The 22404-nt window shown below is 41.1% G+C and overlaps 1 protein-coding gene across 2 annotated transcripts in view; it reads left to right on the forward strand.

Moving 5' to 3' along the window:
- The window catches only part of large1 (LARGE xylosyl- and glucuronyltransferase 1), a 55649-nt gene that overhangs the window by 14865 nt on the left and 18380 nt on the right, over positions 1-22404 (forward strand). For both annotated transcript variants that reach the window (XR_015842312.1, XM_088288854.1), the window contains exons 2-6: positions 2587-2773; positions 13012-13310; positions 15169-15251; positions 18868-18991; positions 19734-19905. Coding sequence is in view for 1 of the 2 variants with exons in the window: in XM_088288854.1 (XP_088144980.1) it covers positions 2668-2773; positions 13012-13310; positions 15169-15251; positions 18868-18991; positions 19734-19905 (784 nt within the window). In the remaining variant the exon portion in view is untranslated. The remainder of the gene's footprint in view (positions 1-2586; positions 2774-13011; positions 13311-15168; positions 15252-18867; positions 18992-19733; positions 19906-22404) is intronic.

Genomic DNA, 22404 nt, shown 5'->3' on the forward strand with positions numbered 1-22404 from the left:
TGCTAAACGGCGCTATGGGGGGAGTCATTGTCTTGTTCTGATATTGTGGAGTACCGTCGCGCTGTAATAGTGTCCCTTCTCAAAGGTTGCTGAAGAACCACTGTATGGCCATGTTTATCTTTCCAGACCTGCAGCTCTTTCCCGCTGGACTTTATTAAAAGTCATATTTTTGTCCTCTCCGCGTGATGTGACAGAGCCGAGCGTGTACCCGCAAACAGTCAGCATACGCGAATTATAGATTCACTCGTCTCTGGAACAAAACCACAACAAACAGCAGTTTCTCTACCTGAGTGCATTCCCACATGATTCCCTCATTGTTACTTTTCCCTCATCCGTATTATAAATGATTAAAGACAGCAGCTATGTAAAAGCACTGTAGATAATTGAAACACGCTTTAGCTTTCAGAAGCCATTATTGCCTTGAATTTAAATTGAGTTAAATTGAACTCAGATGGAAGGGAAAGTGTGCACGTCACAATTTTAACAAGGCATCGCATTTTCCGGAGTTTGCAACATCTTGGGAGGACTTGGCTTTTCTTACCCGAGTGATTTAAGTTTAACTCGGGAATGAGAATAAGGTGAATCAAATGCCGCTTGTTGTCTTGCTTCTTTCCGTTGTTTGACTGAGAGGTTTGCATAAATTAACGATTGTAACACGCCATCTTATCGGAACGCTTTTCTTTCCTTTCGGTCTATTGTTCTGGTGCTGTGGGGAATGCTCGAAATACTTTTCATCTCAGCCATCAAGATGATAAGATTACGCTCAAAAAGTTGCATTAGGGTTCGATAAGAACGTGAAAAGGAACTCGGTAGAGCGCAGGCGTCCGCTTAGGTGAACAGATAACGGTCTGCGTATCAAGCCCGAATACAAAACGGGTTTAACATATTGAAGAACAAACAAAGTCACGTGACTGTGCTTTGCCCAGATAAACACATCAAATGTAACAAAAATACCTGGAACAGACGCGACTGTTGACGAAGTTAGTGTCCTGGTGGCTGATTAGAATATTTGCGAACGCCCCCTATCAATCGCTTCATCGAACAAACGGTAAAACTAAAAATGTGCTACACGCATTCAAACGCGAGCTGACATTAATGCTAGCTTGCGTTAGCCGGTTTACAGGCAAGCCAAATTTACGTTGGAATTTAACCGACACCCACGTCACTCACCGAACCCCGCGCGTTAAAAATGAGTGACTGTAGTAGAATGTGAGGATGGCGAATACGGCACTTGCCTCCAGTCTGCAGCGTTGATCCATTTTTTTTTTTTTCTCCCCCCTGACGACACAAATCAGCAATACCGTCGTAAATAATACTTTTGACAGTACGTACGAATAAAGGAACGTAAGCCGAAAAAAAAACAAAAAACAAGTGAGCTCTGCCTCCATCTCCCCAATTGATGTCTCTGAGCTGACATTTTGTCTTGCATATGATAATGAACGTCTTCAGCGTCGCGATTGCCATGTAAATCACGGCATCCAGCCGAGCGCTCATATCACACGGGGGTTAAAGATCAAGGAGCTACCCCAAATGATTAATCGTTGGCCTATCGAAGAAACGTTTGTCTTCCTTGACTGACTTGTTTAATCTCCTCCGACCTCTTTTAACCTCCATTCGGGCGCTATAAAAGAAGTTTGTCAAGGGCAGATGGGGGGCGGGGGGGGGGGGGGTTACAGGAAATATTCCTCTTGTTCCTCCTGCGCTTTCGCGCTTCACCGCGCGACATTATGCTTATTATATAACTGGCGTGAAAGTTCCAGATGAGGTATTATGGCTAACTCCTTTCCTAGTTGAGGATTAAAAGTTATCGGAGGTCGACTGATTAATTAGTCATTGGTTGGAGCAGATTAATATTAAATAATGGCGCGTCTGTTTTGCACCCCGAAATGGAAAAAATGAAACAAGCAACTGATTAATTCTGATTTTGGAATTTAGGTGGAAGAAAACAGCAGAACAAAAGTTTGGGGTTTTTTTCTTCTTTCAAAGGGGTAAAAAAAAAAAAAAATCATCTTAATCTGCCGTCTCCGAGTTAAGTTTTGTATTTTACAGCGGGGTCGTGCTGCCCTGCTCTGCCCACACGCGGCAATTGTCTGGTTACGTAGTTCAAATTTGGGAGCAATCTCACAAAAATCTTCCCCCGAAAATGACCAAAATGACCACAAAGTGGCCACTTTAAACGGACACGTTAGACTTCCTGCTTCAAACGTGGATTTTAGAGAGCTGTTTTCTGCCGCCGCGCCTGCTCAAGATCACAATCGGGGCATAACCAAGTCAATTTGAGATTTAGTTTTGCTTCTAAATATTTTCTCACTTGTTTTTTTTTTTTTTTAGCTTCTACACATTGTTTATCCTTTTGGGATTTTTTTTTTTTGGTTAAAAACATGCAATAAATAACACTTCAGTGACATCATTCAGATGAAACCAGTATTTGGGTTGTCGGTTAAATGTGCTGAAATTCTCGCAGAAAATATGCGTCCTACCATACACTCATTCCATAAAAATGTCATAAAAAGGACAGCATTGTCACTTTTGTCAAAGTGCCGCTTTGTACTTTAACCCAGTTTATGTCGGTCTCACCTCTTTCAGTGCCATGAATCATCGCGGGCAACAGCTGCTCCCCACATAGAGGTCACCCCACCTCTCTTTCCATTCGATTCGCTCCAGAGGATGCTGGGAATGTGTCGCGGACGCAGGAAGTTCCTGGCGGCCTCCCTCGCCCTGCTTTTCATCCCAGCGCTCACTTGGCTCTACCTGTCGGTCGGCAGCTTTCAAGGTAATCCCGATTATTGCAACTGATAAAAGGATGCTCTCGTGTAACTGTGCTGTAGCAAGCATAGTCTTAAGTAACCATGGACTGTCAAAAAAAAAAAAAAAAAGGGGGGGGGGCGGTGTTGAATGAGTCATCATAATATGGGAATCAAGATTACCAAATATTTATTTTTGTGGAAGTCGTCAGGAAGCAGCAATAACGTGGGACCGAGGGGTTGTCTTTTTGCAGCTAAAAAAAAAAAAAAAATGAAATAAAGTCAGCATTCCGAAAATTTATTACTGAAGTTAATCGTTAATTATTTTTAATGATCAATAAATCTTTTCATTGCAGTTTTTAACTTAAAATTGCCCTCGGAATTTCAGATTTTAAATGGTCAATATTCCTTCATGAAAGCAGACTTTGTTTTGAATTTAAAAAAAAAACAGAGGGAGATCTGTTTTTACTTTGTAAAAAAAAAAAAAAAAAAAAAAAAACAACAAAATGTTCAACATGTTTGCCCGTTTTCTGCCTTGAAACGGTATCAGTATTTATTTTGGTGGATTTTGTGCACTGTCAATTTAAAATAAGAGCCCCTTTTTCAATAAGTAATGTAGTATGTTTTTAATCCGATTAATCGACAAAATAGATTCATCAATAATTGTTAGTTGCAGCCCCGATTACATAGAATATTTTGCCGTAAAACATATGAGAATAACTTGACATGTTTACAACAATGATGCGGTAATACTTTTAAAGGGGAAAAAAAATCCATTACTGAAAGCCAAAATGTGAGAAATAAATTACAATTTTTGAAGAAGTAGTAATATTGTATAACGCATCGAAATAAAATGATAAATCGCGCATTTTGAAAAAGTTTTAATTTCAGAAGAAAAAAAAAATAATGAAAATAAAGCTGTAATTTTGTGCTGGTGCGAAAAAGAGTTGCAAATTAATGTCTAAGCCGAATGTTAATATTCTAAAAGTAATTTTCAGTTTCCAAGAAAGAAAGTTGTACTATTGGAAAAATAATCAAATTTTCTGAAAAAGTCCTCATGCAACACTAAAGTTAAAATTATGTGAAGGGAAAAATAGAATTAAAAAATAAAGCCGCCGTTTTGGGTGTCAAAATTTTCATTTTGTGGGGAAAATCACAATTTAACAAAAATAAGACTGAAGTGATATTTTTGATCAATTAAATTGTTTAAACTTTGTCTGTTAATTGGTGTGCGGTCAAACAACAGCATCACTTTTGTTTTTTTGTTTTTTTTTTCTACGCGCCTTTCGGCATTAGTGTACATTTGTATGGAAATTGTTGCTTGAGTCGCCAGTATGGTGATTGCTTTTATCGCTCGAGGCTTTTTTTTTTTTTTCCAAGTGTTTGCACCTCTCGCATGATGTCAGGCTATCTATGCAATGCGCCAAACAGAACTGCTGATGTCAGTGGGGAAGAAAAACCTAACGTACACCCCCACATAAGATGCACCATTCGCTTGTTTTTCAAGTCGCCGTGGTCACCTCGAGGAGTACGTCGAATTCCGAATCTTGACTCCATTTCAATCGGTAGCACCGAAGTACATTTCTCGGAAAGGGTGTCCAAGCAATTTGCCGGGATTTTATTGCGCATGCGCTTTCAAATTGTGCAACCTTGGAGTAAAAATCTGACATACAAAAACATTTTTTATTTATTTATTTTTTTATGTATTTATGTTTGAGTTTAAAAAAAATCCGAATAATAATTTGAACATTTGGGGGGGGGGGGGGGGGGGGGACAAGTTTTCATGTGATAAGACTCGGATTTTCAAATTAATAGAAAATAAGGGGAGCTTTTTGATCCACTGGATCATGTCATTTTGCAGTGTGAACTTTAACTATCTTTTAAGTAAATTAAAGACAAAAAATATATAACACATAACAAAAATCTGTTACCCTGGGTAAGATGCGTTTATTTTCTCAAATTATTTCTGTCATATTTGTTGCTTAAAAAAAAAAAAAGAAAATTATCCCCGTTTTTTTTTTTCTTCTCGTTAAGATATTACCTATTTCTGCTGCCGATTTCATTTTGATCTCTTCTAGCACATCAAGTTTTGAAGAATTCTTTTGTTTGTTTGTTTCTTTCTTAGTTTGACCTATAAAAGCTTGCCCGATACATATTTTATCGTGCTCTTGCTTTCCGGGCATGTTGAGGCAATTCATTCATTCGTGATTCCAAGAGAGCTTTCACACCACCTGGTGCTCAGGGGCCCCTAATCACATTGAACTATGCACCAATGGATGGATGACAGCCGAATTCTTTTTTTTTTTTTTTTTTTTCCCCAATATTTCAAGCTCAAGAAAATGAATTCCAAATCTGAACAAACTGAAACTTGCGCTCCACCTCCTCCTTTGGTTCAACCGATACAGTGCAACGTGTTGATTTTCTTCAAGCAACTTTTTTGTCTCAAAAGTGCAGAATCTGTTTCCTCTCCAGTCTTTTATAGAATTTCCGCCAGGTCTTGTTTGTTTCAAAGAGCTTCCGAGAGGCTGCGCACGATAAGAGAGCTTGGTGAAATCCAAATAATCCAAGTCAACACATGTGTTTTAACATTCGTGGTGAGCTTTTTACTCATTTCGCTTCATGTTAGCGTAATGAGACGATTAGCATTGTGCTGTTATTAACTCATTTACTGCCATTGACGGCTAAAGACGTCAAAGATTTATTTTTTTTATTATTTATTATTTTTTTTTGCTCGGCTGGTAGTGAATGAGTTATTTTTTTTTTTCCCCTCATCTGTCCGGTCCAAAGTGGCCCGCGGACCGGTGTTTGGGGACCACTGCTTCAACATACACGTCCTAACGGAATGGCCAAAAAACGGTAACATGACTAAAGCAGCATGAGACAGCGGCCCGCCACCAAAATTAATCCACAATCTGCGGAAACAAATTTCCTGTCGCCCAAGTCGCCCTTCCTCCTATTTTATTTTTTTTTTTACTCCATGGGGGGGGGGTGTTAATGAACCACTGAAGCCTGTCCAAAGTTGATTACCTCATGCCGACGACACAGGCCAAGGCGAGTTCTCGAAGCCATTTAATGGCTGCGCCTCACAGGATTGAAATATTGCAGTGGCGCCATTATTAATTATGATTAAAATGACAATTTTCACTCAGGGTTGCATTCACTCGAGAATATGTTTGAATATGCTCCAATAATGCAGTCGTAACCCCCCCCCCCCCCCCCCCCTGCAAACTAATTACTCCATTTAGTTAAAATGTCTTTTCTAAAAAGGCCCCGGCTACAGGTCAGCTTGAGGTAAGGCGCGACGGCGCCAATTAGGACCATTGTGCTTCCAAAAGCACGCTCGTATGCGCTTCCCTTTCACACCGACCTCGCGCTCTCTTCGTCTGTCTCCATTATTTTGCTCTCTCTCTCTCTCGTCTCTCTTGTTTATTCGTCTTACAGAGTTAGAAGGATTGCGTCTCCCTGGGGGTTCCTATGTGCTTTGTCTGGATGAGCTTGCACATAAAACTCGCAGATAAAATGTTGCGCAGATGGAGAAGACAATAACCTGCACCAGCCGCCGCATTTTTTTTTTTTTTTACTTCAATGCCCTCCTTTTTGGTCTGGTTCTTGGGCCGGATTATATCGGACTGCAAGGGGGATTTTGAAGGTCTACCCTGGAGGTTCAAACCTGTCCATCAGTTTTTCTTTCGTGCTTGTGCTCATTATACGGTCGCGGCAACTTCCAAACTATTCCGGCGCACGTTCGCAGTCGCAACTTTTGACAAAATTTGATTGCAACAAAGGCAAAATGTCATGCAAAAATTAAGTTCATGTTCTTAAAATGAGTCAGCTCTTCACAAACTAAAATAATAATAATAATAATAAAACAAAAACAAATGAAAACCCCAAATCGTTGAAACATACAAGAAAGAACATCACCTTGGCCTTTTTTTTTTTTTTTAAACTTAATTGGCAATCAAAGCAAAATCATGTTTGCCTGAGGTGAAAACGCAGCAAAAGGACTTTTGAAAGCCGCCCGAACGTGTATGCAATCAGTTTTACGGAGAAACGAAAGTTGTTTATTGATAACCTCGGGGAATTTGCGCATTTATTTATTTTCAAACGAGTATCAGCAAGACATCCTAAAATATTGAAGCGTGGCCTTGCTTCAAGGTTTTCCGTCCCTTACGTGAAAATTAGTGACAATATAGACCAAAATACGTTCGACAATGTTTATCCATTCTGATTATGTGAGAAGCCGATGGCGTCAAAAAAAATAAAAAAATAAATAATAATAATTCACGTTGGTTATTACCCATTATGCTTTTTGAAACGTTTGTCAGGATCTGCTTGAAAAAATAAATTTGTGAACATAATCCATAAATAATGAAAAGCCCATATTGTACTGAGCGGCCAAATGGTTTTTCCTCTTCGCAGTCACTGGTTCTGATGCCCCCCCCAAAAAAAAAAAAATCAAAACACTTGTCGATTTAATCCTTTCGCTGCTCAGCGAGCTGGAGTCTCATTTGCTGACATCTCGCGTCACGACTCACGTTCCGTTAGGAACGCGTTCCTGTTTGCTCGGTTATGCTACCTCGTGATTTCTCCAGCTCGCCTCCTTTGCTAAATTGCCAATGAAACGTATCATTTGTCGACACTTTGGCACTGTCATCATGAATTTTCTCAAATGTGAGCCCCTCCTTTTCTCGCTTTAAAGCGTGATTTGTTCCCGTCACTGCGTCGCTGTCATTGAAATGCTTTTTAATTCACCTGTCAGTCATTTTAACGTCGTCCGATCATCGGGTGTTATTTTCACTTCTCCCTCCTGCTGAAAATAGATCATTTCCATGTTTATTGGCATCACTGGAAGAATCCACATAATTGTGTTTATTTTAAAAGTAGTAAAATGGTGCCGAGTCCATGTCAGGCCGATATTTCTTCGTCTCGCACAAATCATCTTTGTTGAGGCATTGTCTGAGAACACATTCATCAGGCAGCTACACTGATTTGTAATTAAGTTTAATTAGCAATAGTTAATACAATCTGCCCCGAGAGATGTTTGCCATTTGAGAGACCACAAACCCAGAGGCGAGTTTGAGCTAATGAAAGGCCCGCTACGATTACCTTATTGATCAATTTCTGCTCCCCTATTAATAGGAAGACAAATGATTTGGCATGAGGCATTTGGAACGCGACGCTAATTAAAACACTGCAACGAACAAATACGAAGCCCAAATGAAACGTTCAGAGTTGAAATTGGAAGCGGCGAGGTATTCACATCGTATTTGGTCAAAAGCTCCTCGGAATTGAGGTAAACTGTCGGATCATGTGAAGCTATCCGGCGGCGGCGGCGGTGTCATGCTCGCACGTTTCGGAATAATTCGCATAATTGAATGACGAGTTTTTGAATGCGTGATCGGCGGCAGTCGAGACTCGGAACGTGTTTACCCGCACCTGCGAAATCATCAAAGAGAGCGTGGGTATTTGTTTTGGAAAAGTGGTTTCACGCCTTTTATGTTGATTTTAATTAATGACGAAACATGTTGAGCCTGTTGTTAGAATTTACTTTAAAAGAAATTAGTAATCTTAACGTAAACGGCAATCACGTAAACGTTTGTCATTTGCTGTGGCGTCAAACGGATTCATTCGAGGCTGCTCGGTGTCGTGCATTAAGCAGCAATTTAAATTAGTAAATTAATAAAAAAAAAAAAAGTCTGAGTGAGTCGTTGCCATAATTGAAGATAAGAATGACTATCCAAACATCAGCTGCTATTAATTTAATTTCTTTTTTTTTTTCGTCAACACAAAGACATTTAATTCGGGATGTTTTCAACTCAATAATAATCAGCTTTGACTTTTTTTTTTTTTTTTTTTTTAAGTGCCTGTTAATTACTTCCTTGTTTGAACTTCGCAGACCTCATTTCCATGTAAGTATCCTTTTAAAATAAACCTTAAGAGGCTTGTTTTTTTTTTTTTCAGATGGATAATAATTTAACACAAAAAAAAAAAATGATGCCGACCCAAAGGAACCTATTTAAGCTTAATGTGCCACTCTCCTGTTCCCTCCAAGTGGAAATTAGTGTTGGTCGTTCTTTCAAATGACCAAGATCTATATACACCATAGCTGGCTTGTCGGCACGAGGAAAGTCGTATCCCTTCGAGCAAATTATGAAGTGGATCGCTTGGTAATCGCCGTGAGTATATTTACAAGGCTCATTTAAATGGTAATATGCTTTAAGACGTAATGCTGTGTCGGGGAAACACGACCTTGACACTTTGTGGCCCTGCGATAGCCTTCGAAACTTGTAATAGGACGTTTATTACTTGATGTATTACTCTGAATATTTTCTTTTGCGGGGGGGAAAAAAATTTAAATTGGCAAAGTGTCTTCTTGTCGTCTTATTCGTTCGAGTGTGGTTTACGGTGATGTTGCTACTTTTGCAGATGGAGTATGTCGGAATAGTTCCAAGACGAAAGTATTTCAAATGTTAACTATGAACTAGTTTTGACTCAAATGAGGATAAGCGGCATAGAAAATAAATGGCGTGACGATTCTGCGTTACATTCCTGGTGAAAATTGCTCGTTTTTACTTTGGCTTTGAAATAAGCATTTTATTCCAGCAGTCCTGGAACTTTTCTGACGCATCTCGGTGTATTCAATTGCATATATTACGTAAGCCTCCTGGGTGAGATGTTCCGGGCGCGGACAATCGGTTGGAGGTCTCGACAATCCACTTGGCGGGATTATATCTCGCAGCTAGCTTGGCGTCCCTCTGGTGGAACTACAAAAGGTGTCCAGGGACGAGGTCCTGCAGGATTCCGTGCTGAGCCTGCTTCCCGCCGGACCCTGAGTGGAATGGAAAATTAGGTATTGGCTGTGTCCCAATTCAGCGGCTGATACCGTCTTTGGGCCGAGCCGAAGCACCTCAAAAAGCTGCCAATCCTTGTTAAATGGGGCGGCCAAAGACTTTGGGAGATTTTCTGCGTTTGTTCAGTTCTCACCCGCATCCGAGGTGGCCAACAATTCAATTTCCTTCGCCGATTAATCCATCGCCAGGTCAACATTGGTAACTAAGGCCAAATTTCCTTGATTGATGTTCCTTAGATGGAGCTTCGGTAAGACTTCATTTGAAGGCACTTGAAGATTACGTCGCCAAAGATATCGTCATGGCAATATCAAAGTCTCATAACTTTAAGTTTACCTCTTTTTATTCCAGGCTCTTGCAAATACAATCACATCTTTCCTCGTCCTAGTTCTCCCCTAATTTAATCTCCATGTTGGAAGGTGTAGCGCACCGCACAGCGCTGCAGTTTGATTCCAACGGAACATGACAGTTTCAGGTCCCTGAAACTTGATTTAGCGCTGCGTCATCTTTGGGATGATGAGCGGCTCTCTTGCTTGAACTGCAAGATTCCTCCCACTTTGAGCATAATTAATCAAAGCGGTCTTCACGAAGATCCAACTTACCTGACCTCCTCTTTAAGTCATTTGAGCACTTATAAGGGGGACCGTAACAACGGGGATGAAGCAAAAAAAATTGGTTAGTTTTCTTTAAAAAAAAAAATAAAAAATTGCCCAATTTTGCTCAAGAAACTCTTATTCCACAGACGCATTCTTTGCTAAATTGAACAACAGACATGAGAACGGAATTATGCCTTTTGAATAAGCACGACGGAACATTCATTCCCCTTTTCAGCGTGTGCGAGTTATTTTTCTTCGCATCAAACCGCAGCCCCCCCCCCCCCCCCCCCCCCCCCCCCATCGAGTACATCTGTGCATGACTCACTCGCTATCGCCTTTCCGTTCGCAGTGACAACAATGGACCCTTTCACCGTGGCCGTTATGACATTTAATTTCAGTCAACACAGGTATAATTGATAACATTAATTCCATCCCTGTTTTTTTTCTCGATAGGCCAGCGCGTGCGGGTTGCGCATATTGGAACAATTGAATGGTTGTTAGACGCCGTCTCGATTGTGAGTCGTAATTAAATAACCGTTATTAAAAAAGCCTGTAGCCGCAGTGTTAACTCTTGGGTGAATTATTTTGTGAAATATAGACTAAGTAATCACCTGTGGTAAGCTAACGTGTTTTTTTGTTTTGTTTAGTTTTTTTTTGCCTCTGGAAATGGGTTTGAAATTTGAGCACGGCCAGAATGAATCTGGGATTTTTGATAATCGAAATAAGACATCGCCTCGATAGACGTGGGGCGGCATTGAGGCGTGATTTTTTTTTTTTTGCTGGTTGGTTGTTGCATACCAAATCGTGTTGTAATGTATCCATTTATAAGTCATGCTACCGGAAATCACGCTAATGCTTTGCTCAGGACCGTTTGATTCCAGTCAATCGTGTTATGAAAGAAAGTGGTGTATGCGTTATTGACTTTTTTTTCCTGCTGACTGAGCTGGAAACACTTTGATCCGGTTATTTTTTTTTTTTACCATATTTTGGATTTTTTTTTTTTCTTCCTTCTACAGGATTAGGCCTACCAAATTAGCCACCTTCAGTTACCGTCTGCCTTTATATCTTGCAAACACAGGAGACTATAAATCATTGAGGGGAAACAAAAAAAATAAAATAAATTCCATTATCAGCAACAAACAAGCGACCGGCTTGGAATTTTCATGCCGTTGATTCATTTAAAGTGGATACATAGAGAAAAATGTCAACTTTCAAATGGAGTTCATTTGCATATTCCCTGGTGGTGTGTTCAGGACGACCATTATTTATTCAACAGCCGGAGACAAATGGCCACCGAGGCCGTACCGGCGAAAGCAAATGACAGATGGATTCATCCCATAAATTTGCCAACGCAGATCAATACAGTCAGCTATAAAGCCTCCTTGCCGTTTTTGTAATATGCGAAGCTCTCCGGTGCTTTTTTACCCAGGTGAGACGTCAGAATGGAGAGACCTATTGTATTCTTTTAATGAACCTCAACCTGAGTCTGTCACTCCCCTCAGGGGGCTTCTGTTTCAAAGATATACTGGAGCGAGAAGTTCATCCCTCCAAAAAAGCGTCATCTTTGACTATTCGGGGCTGCTCGCTTCCATTTGAACATTTCAAAAGAGAAGGGTGAGGAATTGCTGCTGATTTGGATTGAAAACACATTGGGTGGTCTTACCTAACAGGGAGAGGGAAGTTGATTGTAAGGCATCTGCATTCCTTTGTGGGATCTGTACTTGGATCAATGTTGTTTTTGATGGAAAGGAACATTCTCGGGATTAACCGGTATGACGATCTGGCTGTGGGATTGCGTAACATGGCAAACACAGAAAAATTGATTTCAGGAAGTCACGAGGCATTTCACATGCAAGTTAAGCCGAAGCTTTGACAGTTTGGGATTCCTTTTTTTTTTTTTTTTCTCTAAACATTTTTTTACACACGTGTGTATATATATATATATATATATATATATATATATATATATATTTTTTTTTTTTTTTTTTTTTTTTGTATTTATTTTTATTTTGTATTTATTTATTTTTTTATTTATTTAGTGCTGTCAATCGATTACGTTTTTAACTAATGAATCGCAATTAATTGCGATTCATTGAAATTAAAACTTTTCTACTGCTATTTTTTGTGAGGCTTTTAACAGATATGAAGTGTATGATCCTTCAATGCCATCTAAACGGAGTCATCTTTCCGGGATTTATTATTTTTTTTATTTTATTTATTTATTTATTTATTTTTCGAAACAATTCTCAAAACTTATCCAGTACATTTAGTTGTAAGCACCACACTCCAGCAGTGTTGCTTTGCAAGGCCCAGTGGTAACTTAAGCAGGGTTTTTTGTTCTGAGATTATGTGCTATGGATGTACAGCTAATTTTGAATTTGGCTTTCCAAATTATGCAAATTAATGTTTGAAAAAAATACAACTGAGTTAACTGAGTTAAAATATTTAATTGCGTCAATTTTTAAAAAAAATATTAACTTGAGTTAACACTTTAATTTTGACAGCCCTCCACGTACAGTAAATATTTGTACCTAATTATTTTTTTATTGAACCACAAAATCATGGCATGATTATCAACGAACAAGCCAAATGCCACAAAGCTAGGAAATCGGTACTGATGAAAGAGGGAGTGGATATTTTGAAATTCTGTATCCCGCCTTTCATACCAAATGCCAAGCGATGGAAAATGGATGGATTTGGTTTTCTTGCCTTACAGGGCTCCCGTAAATGATTTACTGTTTTGTTTTTGCTTGTGTCATATTAAAAAAAAAAAAATGGGCATATCAGGTAATCTGATTGAAGTTCTGCTCTTAACGCCCCCAGTGAAGCCCCTCCCCCTGTCACCGTTGGAGACCCAGTCGTCCACGCCCGCCGGAGGAGCGGGCGAGCGGCAAGCGTTGGAGTCGCGGGTGCGAGCGGTGGAGGAGGAGAACCGGGCGCTGCGCCGCGAGCTCAGCCGACCACCCAGGAGCCCCTCGTCACGCCTTCCGTACGGCGGTCACCATGGCAACCAAAGCAGAGCCCATTCAGAGGAGGGCACCGGTGATAATGAGGGCCAGAAAGCTGCTGCAGTGGGGAACAGCTCAGACTGTGTCCAGCAGCCGGTCGTGGATAAATGTGAGGTGAGGCCTTTTGGACTTCATCGTCACTGGTAGATGAATTTGAAGTGGGGAGTTTTGAGATCAGGTTGAGATTTTTGATGCTCTCATTAGTTTAATCTCTGACGTCGGGAAACGGATCAGACGGCTGGTATGGTGTGAGGAGTGCGGCATTGCCGTGCTGTGATCTGATAGTGCTCCCGCAGCGGCGCAGCGCATTTTAGCTCAGTGGGAGGATGACCAGAATGAAGATAGTGTATCTCAGCACTAGCTCAATTAAAAAAAAGAAAAAAAAACTCCAAAGAATTTTGGGGAGTCAAACGGACGTCCGAAGGCTTTTCATTTTTACAACTTGTCGGGAAAGGATTTGAGAGGTTATCCTGTAATGTTTGGATTTGAAATGAAACGCATTGGTCTGTGGAATTTCTTCATGTTTGGGACCGAAACTGGCGGGCAAAGATTCAATGATGTTATCGTGCCAGCTAACATTAGGCAAAAAAAAAACAAAAAAAAAAAACTACCCGATGAAAAAACATGGAGAAGAATGTAGCATTGTACGAATGCAACGCGAGCGCTAACATTACCGCCAAACGTTACGCTACGAGCAAGATTAGCTTGAAAATCGAGACGACTTATTGAATCCCACTAAAATGTTAAAATTTAACAGCATTTTTTTATTTATTTTTTTGCGCGCGAAAAAAAGCTTCAGTACAGCCAACCTGAATTCATGAGTTAGAGCTTTGCAAGTTTTCAGTTCCTATCAAGAATAAAATGCCACGAAAAGTCAGTGTGACCAAAAGGCTTCTCATCATCTTAACAATTAAATTAAAAAAACAGGCTGGATTCATCTTGCATTTAATTGCAAATGTGGTCGTACTAGTACCTTTTTGTCAGTATATTAATTAAGTTGATCAGCCGTTCAGAAACTTCGGCATGCGCTAACTATTCGTATGAAAGCTCACATTGTCGAGGTTGATGATAACCACGTATAATGGAAATGAGAAGCAGAAGAATAAATAATTTAAAGGGGTCTTAAGCTTTTGCTAACTGAAGGTTAACAGCTGATGTCCCTCCTCCGTGTTTTTAAGGATTCGCACGTCTTGTACTTTCTCACTCGTGGGTGTGTGCAGTGTCCTTAGATGGTGTCAGCCATTTTTTTTTTTTTTTTTTTTTTTTGGGGGGGGGGGGAGTACTTTTCTAAAGCAAACAGAAGGCAGAACTCCTTCCGGACTGCGGGTAAAATCGAAAGAGGGCAGTGTGACTCCGACCCCCGGTCCACGCGCGACCCCTTGCTCACTTGAAGGCTTCGCCAGGCTGTCCTGACCCTTGAGGCGAGATTACAGTGGACACTCTGAGGGTGGAAAAGAAAATGCGCACCGAGTTTTGACGTGTCAAGATGTCACTCGGAGTTAAAATTGGAGCCTTTTCCCTGGGCAACAAAGCCTGCAAAAGTGTAATATGTGTGTAATAAATGTGTAATATTTCAGAGCAGAAATGTAAAAACTGTTTTTTTTTTTTTTTGAAGCGTCAACAGTTTATATGACGCTAAAACACACAGCAACACATTTAATACAGCAGCCTCTGGAATAATAATGTTTAAAAAGTGAGTGAAGCTCAAATCCTTTCAATAGCTTTCATTTCCATACGCACAAAAGGCATCACGAATTCTGAGTCCAAATCGGCGGGTGAGGGTGTATCAAATGTCATTCCTTCACCGAAGCTGATGAAAAATAAACAAGCTTTGCCTTCGAAGAAATAGCACAGTGACACTCTTTGAAACGTGAGGGTTCGCATAGGGAAAGGACGAAAGGAAGGCGAACGTCTCTGGAACGTTCTTGACGTCTTCAAAATCGATTCCTTGTCTTTTTTTTTGCCTCCACAGACAATCCACGTCGCCATCGTTTGCGCTGGTTACAATGCCAGCCGAGATGTGGTGACCCTGGTTAAATCCGTTCTATTCCACAGGTATGCTTTTTACAATTTCTCGTGATTGGTTACTCATCAACTCATTCAATACCATTGACGGCTAAATACGTCAAAATCCATTTTTTTTTTTTACTGGGCTGGTAGTGAATGAGTTTGAATAACCATTTGGCAGAGGTGTTGGTGATGGTATAAGGAATATAAAGCCTGTTTGTCAAATTTAATCCGTTAATTCTGTGGAATGTCTCATTGAATTTGTCTACAAAATTGAAGGCAGCGATACAAGTTGTGGGATGCAGTTTATCCATTTCACACTGCACTTAGCGCTGTGCAGTGCGCTATCATCCAAACTATTTAATATCTACGATGGCGGAGTCATTTCAGAGGGAAAAAAATAGCGTGAGGTTTTTTGGCAGCAATGGACACTGATGTCCAGGCTACTTCCTGTTCGGTCACTTTGCAACCAGAACCGAATGCGGGCAAGCTTATGTCATGTTGCCGCTGTTGAGTGCGGTGTGTAAGCGCATTTCTGCTTCTTAGGTACTGTATGCATGTACAGTAAGGCTCTGAAGTGATGGATGATGGAGTATCTTCTTAGCGTTCGGTTCATTGAATTTGTAGTCACTATTAATGGATCGGTGTGCTCATACTGCCGGATGGAGTGCATTATAGTCCACCACTCAGGGGTTGTTTTAGAGCGAGAATGACCACTCAGGTGTGGCTAAAACATTGAGGGGTTGACTAGGCAGGGTTCAGGGCGGGGGCGCGCTTCTGTGCGCATTTTAGTGATTGGGTCGAGCACTTTTCATAATCAGAGCAAATGTCCTCGGCATTTCCTTCCATTAGTCTTTTGATTAATTCACTCCTGTAAGTCGACGCTTGCGAGGGCCGTCATCAGTGGGCTGTTGTACGGGAAATAATCACGTGTGATTTTTATATATATATTTTTTTTAAACCGTAACCATGGTTGCATTACGTCAAGTGTGTCAAACTAATTCTTTTTTTTGATCACCTTACGTTATCACATTGATAGAAAGCCAGTTTTGAAATCAGTCCGTTTTTTTTTTGTTCGATAATTTTCCATTTATTTTAAAAGGGGTGGTTTGGTCACAAATAAACGGCAAAATCTCATATCTTGATGTTGTTAAAAGTAAGGAAAATGTGCTCGAAACAGGAAGTTGAAGCGGGCCACATGAAATGAGGTCGCGGGCCACATCTGGCCCCCGGGCCTTGAGTTTGACACCTGTGCCTTACGTTGTCGTCATGCCGTGCGGGGGGGGGCGGGGTTTATGACGTTCAGATGCCTGACTGAAGGTGCTCTCTGTCCGTTGAGTTAAACCGAGGCAAGGTCGCGACAGATTGTTATTGATGCCCGGCTTTGGACGCGTTGATATGATTTAGACCTTAAAAAGGGTACGCTGACTTGAAGCTAATGGGAGGTGACTTTGGCAGGGTAAACAGAAATATTCTGCGCTCAAAGCAGATGATGAGTTTGGATTTGGACCGGGATGACCTTTTTTTTTTTTTTTTTTTTTTTTTCTTAAGCGACAGAGCGGTCACGGCGCGGCTAATATTCCAACACCCCGAGGCAATGTTGAATCAAATGAGGGCTTTAAATGTTGACTCACTGTTGTTTTGCCACTGAGTGACAAGCATTTGAGCCGACAGCGCCCTGCGAGATCAGCCATGTTAGCCTGTCCTCTAATCGCGGGCAACGCTGTGCTGAAAGCCAACGGATTGGATGAGATGGGTCATTGATTGCCAAACACGGCGGGCCCCCGTCATTATAGGACCTGCAGCATTTAGCAAATCGTCTCTCCTGCCGGACTGCCTGCGTAATAGTCAATCCGATGATAAATTCTTCGTTGAGAATTGGGGGGGAAAAAAAAATCTATTGTTTTCTGTCGCTGAGCTCAAATTATACTTTGTCTCCTCATCTTCCGTGAAACGATTAAATCGTCGAGATTGCGGTCAATATTGCTTTTAATTATTGTTCTCTAATGTCACCGTCTTAATGATTTCACGGGCCACCTTTTAGTGTTGCTTACTGCACATGTTTGATTTGCTATCAAGGAGGTGAACAAGATTGACTTTTTAATTGCTCGTACACAAATAGTTGCCTCGCTGGACTGTCTACCCGCCCGTCAAGTGTGAAATTAAACAACCTTGGAAACCGTTTTTTTTTTTTTTTTTCCCTCCTCTGTAAATGTTTTGGTGTTTCTCTGCTCATGACTTGGCGGGTAGGCAGGGCAAAGATCCAGAGCCACTTTCTAGCAATTAACATGCGCAGATGAACGATCGCATTGAGAGTCATCTCGTGTATTTGCGGCGAGATTTTCTAGCGGCGGCGTGGCGCCCACGGGCAGGTCAGGATTTTTTGGGTTCAATATGTGAAGGGGAAGCTTCATTCTTTCGAAATAGAATTCTCGATTCGCTCGTGAAAAGTTATGATCCTGATTCTCGTTCCCTTTTTTTTTTTTTTTTGTCCCCAAACATTCAGGAAAATGAATGATGTCGTTTGTCAGAAGGATGTCGAGGGCGTTTTTTTTGCACGGAGGCGGAGCTTGCATCTCCGTTGTGAGGCTCGCGGACGTCCTCGAGCGACAAATTGATTCCCAAAGTCATTCAGCCTGTGCTGAAGTTTCTCTAATTCTTGACCTGATTTAGATTCCTGAACACCTACTGGGTGCGTGCCCCCCCCCCGAACACGCACACGCGCCGGTGTTTGGTGAAATGCATTTAGCAGCATAAATCCCTTTAAGCTGTCTCATCTAATTTCAAAGGAGTCCCAGGATAAAAGATGCAGTTCCTCCTGGGTCAGACGTCATTGTCTCTTCTGTATAAGCCTCGGTCGTCCTGTCTGATGAATCATCTCCATGGCGTTGCGTCTCCCCGAGGCGGCGACGCACGTGCCGTCCAAACGATATTTAGATTGGCAAAAACAAACTCCCGCTAATGGTGGACAGAGTTGCTTGCTCCGGAGGTTTCATGCATATCACGGTCTTCATCAGCAGATGTGGTTTAGCTGAGGAAAGCTGCGTAGATCAGGTGTGGGCAAACTGTGGCCCGGGGGTCACATATGGTCCGTTAAACCTTTTAATCCGGCCCGCCAAATTTGACAAAAATTAAATGAATAAACCTTGTTAATGTTTTATTTTCGAAATACTTTGATGTGTCCATCACAGTTTTTTCTTGCTGTAATGTTTTGTTCATTTTCATTTAAAATTAAATGTTTTGGGTTTTTTTCTCCGATGAGGTGAGGTTACCAAAACACTCCATCCCATCTGCTCCTGGTCCGGCCCCTCTGTCAAATTTTAGAAGCCATTGTGGCCCGCCAATCAAAAAGTTTGCCCACCACAGGCTTAGTCGGTCGATTTGATGGATGTTTTACCAAAAAAAAAAAAAAAACGATTACGCCCTCAAATGGTGAGCATAACAGCATAATTGCTTTGATAGGTGTGACAAGTGCGTTTGTTGTGAAATATTCTTCAAAGTCGATTTTTTTTTTTTTTTTTTTTTTCCCCCGCCCCACGCTGGTTTGACAATACTTTTTAAAGTTCATCATTCCGGCATATTTTGAAGTTATCGAATGCTTTGAAGTTTCTGTGAAAGTGCATAAAATATATTTAAGCTTGCGCGCGTGTGTTCGTGTCCACAGGCGGAACCCGCTGCATTTCCATTTCATCACCGACTCCATAGCTCAGCAAATTTTGTCGTCTCTGTTCCACACCTGGATGGTCCCTGCCGTCCGGGTCGACTTCTATGACGCCGATGAGCTGAAGGTGATTCAAGCTGTCTCTTCAAGTTAAAAAATAAATAAATAAATAATTAGAAATGACGTCTTGGCAAATAAAAAAAAAACAAAAACAGGTTCTAAATTCATAGATGCTGTTGTTACACTGTTATTAACGAGTACTTTGATGCCAGCATTTGTGATTGAACTAACATACTAAATAGTGCCGCATGTTAGTTTTGCAGTAACGGAGCGCATGCCCTGCCTTTGATTGGATGTAATGTTAACTCTATTCAAACAGTGTTATGCAAACAGCTTCCCTTTTGCACACGGACAGCAGGGAGCAAGCGGTGCCGCTCGTGCATTGCGCCCGTGTGTCTCAACATTGAGTCCTACACATGATGACGCTCAGTGAAAATAAATGCTTAAATGTGTATTCAGGGCACTTTTTTTTTTTCACACACAAACTGTTAGGAGTAGTACATAGCTGGAAGCGGAATGTCCACCCAAAAAAGTGCCCTGTTTTAATATCCAACTTGTCCATATCCAGTGGAACCGCATTTAAAAATAAATGAATAGCCATAATAAATACAAATAATTTACCATTCTAATCACTGACACCCACGTCACTCACCACTTTAGGCCCCACCCTTTAAAGCCAGCTAGAGCCAAACTGTAGTAAGAAATAAAATAGTAAATATTTATCCAAGTACCTGATATGCTAATAATATTTGTTTCGCCAAACCAGTGAGTGATTGTTGTTTTGTTGTCTTGATGCGCTAATAATCCAGTCTGAGGTGTCGTGGATCCCCAACAAGCATTACTCCGGAATCTACGGTCTGATGAAGCTGGTGCTCACCAAGACGCTTCCGCCGGATCTCCAAAAAGTCATCGTCCTCGACACGGACATCACGTTTGCCACGGACATCGCCGAGCTATGGGCCGTCTTCCACAAGTTCAAAGGTAACATGAAATACTGTTGTGCCTTTTTTTTTTTAATGAAAGTCTTTTCATATGATCATCCAATTTTTATTTTATTTATTTATATATGTGTATATATAGATATAGATAGATAGATGTTTTTTTATTTATTTATTTTTTTTTTTTATTTTAGGGAGAGGGAGAGAGGGAGAGGGAGAGGGAGGGAGGGAGAGAGAGGGAGAGAAAGAGAGAGAGAGGGAGAGAGAGAGAGAGAGAGGGAGGGAGAGGGAGAGGGAGGGGGAGAGGGAGAGAGGGAGAGGGAGGGAGGGAGAGAGAGGGAGAGAAAGAGAGAGAGAGAGAGAGAGGGAGAGGGGGAGAGAGAGAGAGAGAGGTTGCGAAGTCATGTTTCACATGAATGAAGCAATAAATTGTAAACTGGGATGTGTGGCGCTCAGATAACTGAGAAGGTGTTTTGTTATTTATTTCTTTATTTATTTTAAATGTTTTGGTGTTGTGCGCAAAACAAATTATCGACGGCACTCTAAATTACCGAAAGTCCTACTCACCACGGCGAAGCAGGTCGTCTCATTCGGGTGCATTACTATTTGCACAAGCGCTCTTCTGGGGATTTTTTTTTTTTGTTTTATTTTGTAATCAAATTTCTACTCATGTAATCCAATTTTTAACATCACAAAAAACCAAACCACCAAAGTACATCGTTTGGTCATTTTGTTCCTTTTACACTCATTGTTGTTGGCCTCTGTTCCGAAAGTGCGGCATTCTACAATCAATAATTCGCATTTATAAAAGTTGTGCTTCAATATGAACTCTGCTTTGAAACCAAGCAGCTGTTTTATAAGCACGTTTATTGGGCCTCGGTGCGTAGTGAGCGCTCGTGATGCACTCGGATGTTTCTTTCAGTGTTCTTTTCATTGATCTGACTTCTCCCTCCTCGTATTGTTTGGTATTTTAAATCCGCTCTGAAGGATATTTTCCTTCCATCCTGCATAATTGTGGATATACCGGATCCCGTGTTTCCTGTTGGCTTTGACATTTTGTCAATTAAGTGCCGTGTCCATCAGCGGATTTAATTTTCCCCGCTTGCCTGCGTGTCTTTTCTGTTTTGGTGTCCGCTTTTTGCCGCCTTAAATGCTGACTTGCTGATGGGTTCTTAAGAAAAAAAAGAAAAAAAAACAAGAGTGATGTACATCGTTTATCCATCAAGTGTCAGAAATCCCTGCCAGTTTCCTGGAATCCCCCTCCTTCATTTCTAATCAGCAGATATTCTAAGGTTGGGTAAAAGCTCCGGAGAAATTAAAAGTAGCTCTCAGGGACCCCGTATTTCATTTTACCTTTATTCTCATATCCCGTGGCCTCCACAAAGTGCAGTCCGTGACCCTTGCCACGTTGATGAATTTGAGAGACCCGCAACGGTGTGTATCAAGCAGCGGAGGGCAGGCGGGGTTGAGGTCAGGTGTTTAATGTAGAGAGGTGCGCAGGGGGATTGCGCAGTGTGTTGTAATGCCTTTGAACTCATTAATTCTTCAACATCTCTCAGGAGCGCCGTGGAAGTCGGAGTCCATTTCTCTTCAGTGGGTGTGTTCCGACTTCCCATTTATGAACATGATGTACAGTGCATGTCCAAGAGATGTTAATAGATTGTGGTCCCCCCTTTTCCTTCTTGTTGCCATATTACACCTTGTACTTCTTCAGAAAGATATTTTTTTTGGACTCGGGAATTCAAATGTATGGGACTTGAAATGAAATGTTTTGTATTTGAAATTAACTCATTGAATCCATAAGACGTATATATACGTTTTCACAATTGTACTCACTGCCTCCCAAAGACGTATTTATACGTCTTTTGCGTCATAGCTCCATGTCTTCAGAACACAATATTCTGTCGGCCTTGCAAAATCAGTCAAAATCCAGAAAAAAATAATAATAATTCAATCCATAAGACGTGTATATATACGTTTTCAAAATTGTAGTCCCTGCCTCCCAAAGACGTATTTACACGTCTTTTGCGTCATAGCTCCAAAAAAACACTGTGATTGAGTTGTGTCCTCTCGTGGAAACGGCAAAATCCATCCAGCAAAGTTTGCTAGCATCGTCTGCGTCACTCCCTGACATGTTTCCGCATTGCTCAAAAAGGTCAGCAAAACACGGCAGCGCTCATTGAAGGGAATCGATACGTTACAAGACATGTAATGTGACCATTGGAAAAAAAAAAAAAGTCTTCTCATTTCCGCTCGCCATTCCGTACTCACCGGAGCGTGGTGGCCCTCATCAGCACGGAGCACAGGCGTAAAAGACCGCCAGCCACCTCTGTTGTCAAACGTGCCCCTGTAATCACACAGTGCCATAAATGTATTATGCCGTTATTACAGTTGTGTTCAAGATTGCGCTATTCCATCCGTTTGCGCTGTCGTCTGTTTAATCTTCCATCTACCTTTCATCTATTTGTGTTGACACTCAAATGGAATCAAGGGGATTTTTTTTTTTTTTTTTTTGGCGGACTAATGATATACTTCTAGGAAA

The sequence above is a fragment of the Idiotropiscis lumnitzeri genome, chromosome 2, assembly GCF_059441095.1.
Source record: "Idiotropiscis lumnitzeri isolate Australia: NSW breed Sydney's pygmy pipehorse chromosome 2, RoL_Ilum_1.0, whole genome shotgun sequence".
NCBI lineage: Eukaryota > Metazoa > Chordata > Actinopteri > Syngnathiformes > Syngnathidae > Idiotropiscis > Idiotropiscis lumnitzeri.